Source organism: Antrostomus carolinensis, unplaced genomic scaffold, assembly GCF_000700745.2.
Source record: "Antrostomus carolinensis isolate BGI_N321 unplaced genomic scaffold, ASM70074v2 scaffold15264, whole genome shotgun sequence".
In the NCBI taxonomy this organism is placed as follows: Eukaryota; Metazoa; Chordata; class Aves; order Caprimulgiformes; family Caprimulgidae; genus Antrostomus; species Antrostomus carolinensis.
In genome coordinates, this window is record NW_010311560.1 from 73,566 (window position 1) to 75,736 (window position 2,171).

The 2,171-nt window shown below is 43.1% G+C and overlaps 1 protein-coding gene across 3 annotated transcripts in view; it reads left to right on the top strand.

Moving 5' to 3' along the window:
- The window catches only part of SASH1 (SAM and SH3 domain containing 1), a 60,366-nt gene extending 59,209 nt beyond the window's left edge, over positions 1 to 1,157 (top strand). For all 3 annotated transcript variants that reach the window (XM_029084692.1, XM_029084693.1, XM_029084694.1), the window contains exons 17-18: positions 1 to 79; positions 897 to 1,157. The exon at positions 1 to 79 is cut by the window's left edge and continues 44 nt beyond it. In XM_029084692.1, coding sequence (XP_028940525.1) covers positions 1 to 79; positions 897 to 1,157 — 340 coding nt within the window. The remainder of the gene's footprint in view (positions 80 to 896) is intronic.
- Positions 1,158 to 2,171: the final 1,014 nt, after the last annotated feature.

The following is a 2,171-nucleotide window of genomic DNA, read 5'->3' on the forward strand; positions in this document are numbered from 1 at the left end:
AGAGCAGCCTGAAAAGGATGTTGCCACAAACATGGACCAAATCCGGGTAAAGCAGCTGAGGAAGCAGCATCGCATGGCTGTGAGTATTTCCGTAAACTCAATTTTCTTATTTATGAGCAGACTTTTAAAAAGGATTGATTGAGGTAGAGGGAGATACTTGCAGAGTCCTGGTACAAAAGTGTTCCCTGTGTTCACAGGTACACCGTAGGCAGGGGTACTACAGGGGCAGGGGATATCTCCCTCTGTCCCAAAGGAGGACAGTTAGTAATTGAAAGGAGAGCAGATAGACTTCACTCTTGACACAATAATAGCCTTCAAAGTCTAAGCAGATTGCAAGCAGTGGTAAGAGAGACTTGCTCACTAAGGGTGGCGTGTATTAAACACTTCTGTATTGAAATTTGAAAGGTTTTGTGCTCCTTTTTTATTTCTTTAACTTTTCTGTTGTTCACTCCTCCATAGCAAAATCAGGAGGGGGAAACCATCAAAAGCTTTCATGGCTTTTTATTAGAGAACTTGGTCTGTCTGAGGAGGTAATAGGCAAAATTGGTATTCTCTTGCCTTACTGAGGAATCAAATGGATCACCCTGGAAACTCTTGTCACTGGGGGTTTTTTTACTGATCTCAAACTAATTCAGCATGGCACATGTTCGTCACCCAAGCAGCTGGATACTACCCACTGCATCTGCATTGCCAAAATTATTGCTGTTGTCCCTGTGCCAAGTGATCTTAGCCTTTCAACCCACACCATTCTCATACTGACAAATGTGAGATAACTTGAAACATCTGCTATGAGATTCTAGCAGTTTGGAAGAAAAACCAAAAGAAGACTTGATGTAAAACAAGCAGTTATGTTTAACATTAAGAGTTGTTTTCTGTTTTTTTTCTTTACTGTCCAGATTCCAAGTGGAGGACTCACTGAAATTTGCCGAAAACCTGTATCCCCAGGACTTATCACCTCTGTATCTGACTGGCTGATTTCCATTGGTCTACCTATGTATTCCAGCCTGCTCACAGAAGCAGGATTCAACACACTGAGCAAAGTGCCTTCTCTGTCACAAACTTACCTTCAAGAAGCTGGCATCACAGAGGAAAGGCATGTAAGCAAGCTCCTGGCAGCAGCAAGACTCTTCAAACCTCTTGATCCAGAGGCAATTTAACGTGCTCCATAGTGTAGCATTGCCTGGTCAATAATCCACTGCTTCTTCCTGCACCAATATTGCTCTAACTACTTCACATAGCTAAAGAGATCAAGGAAGTGGCTCCCAAGGACAGGCAGATGTCTTCAAAGGATGTGAAATGTTCCTGTTGCTGTCTTTGGCAACTGAAGGAGAAGAGAAGCAACCACCAGGTAACATAGAAGTGGTACTTCCCTCCCCCTCACTCCCCTGTATATTCTTACTTCATAAAGTGCACAGGGTAGGCCTTCGAATCAGGCAGCCTCACAGAATTAAGGGACCCTTGCACATTTGCCTCAAGTTTGGGAACGTAATAATAGTAGTAGGCCGTTTCTATGGAGAGTTCCTTAGGTTGGGAGTCTTCTGTACATCTAGGTTCCAGGTACCTGGAGTCAGTCCTAGAGACCAGGTACAAGCCAAGGTGCAAATTCCAGTAGAAGCTGTTTGGCAAATGCCTTTTGTTTATTTTAGCAGTCTAGAGCTCAACACAACCTCCCCTGGTCATCTTTGCTGTTGCTTGGCATAGGTCCCAGTGCGCCACAAAGCCTTTAGCTAGGCCAAAGTTAATGGACTGGAGTTAGTTTTGTGTGGTCCATCTCTGTCCCTCCAATGCAACTAACCCACGGAGAGTCAGAAAGCTTCTTTTTATTTGTACAGAGCTGAGGTCATTTTTATAACTGCTTTCTAGCAATCAGCTTTTTATTTGCCTTAAAATAAGCTTTTAAGCAGTTACCTAGTGTTCACTTACCTGTATTCATGTTTCTCAAGCCTTGTTTCAAGCCGTTACCCTTAAGCTGCTCTTAGGGTGATTTCCATCTGAAGTAGCTTCTATAAAATGCCTCATCACGACACCTTCTGTGTTGTAGAGATGCTTTTACACATGCAGGGTTATGCAGGGTTCGGTTGTCAGGCTAACTTCCTGTTCACTACAGTCTGCATTTACTGTTGTTACTAAACTGTTCCAAGATATACTGCCTTGTATATATGTAACTGCTT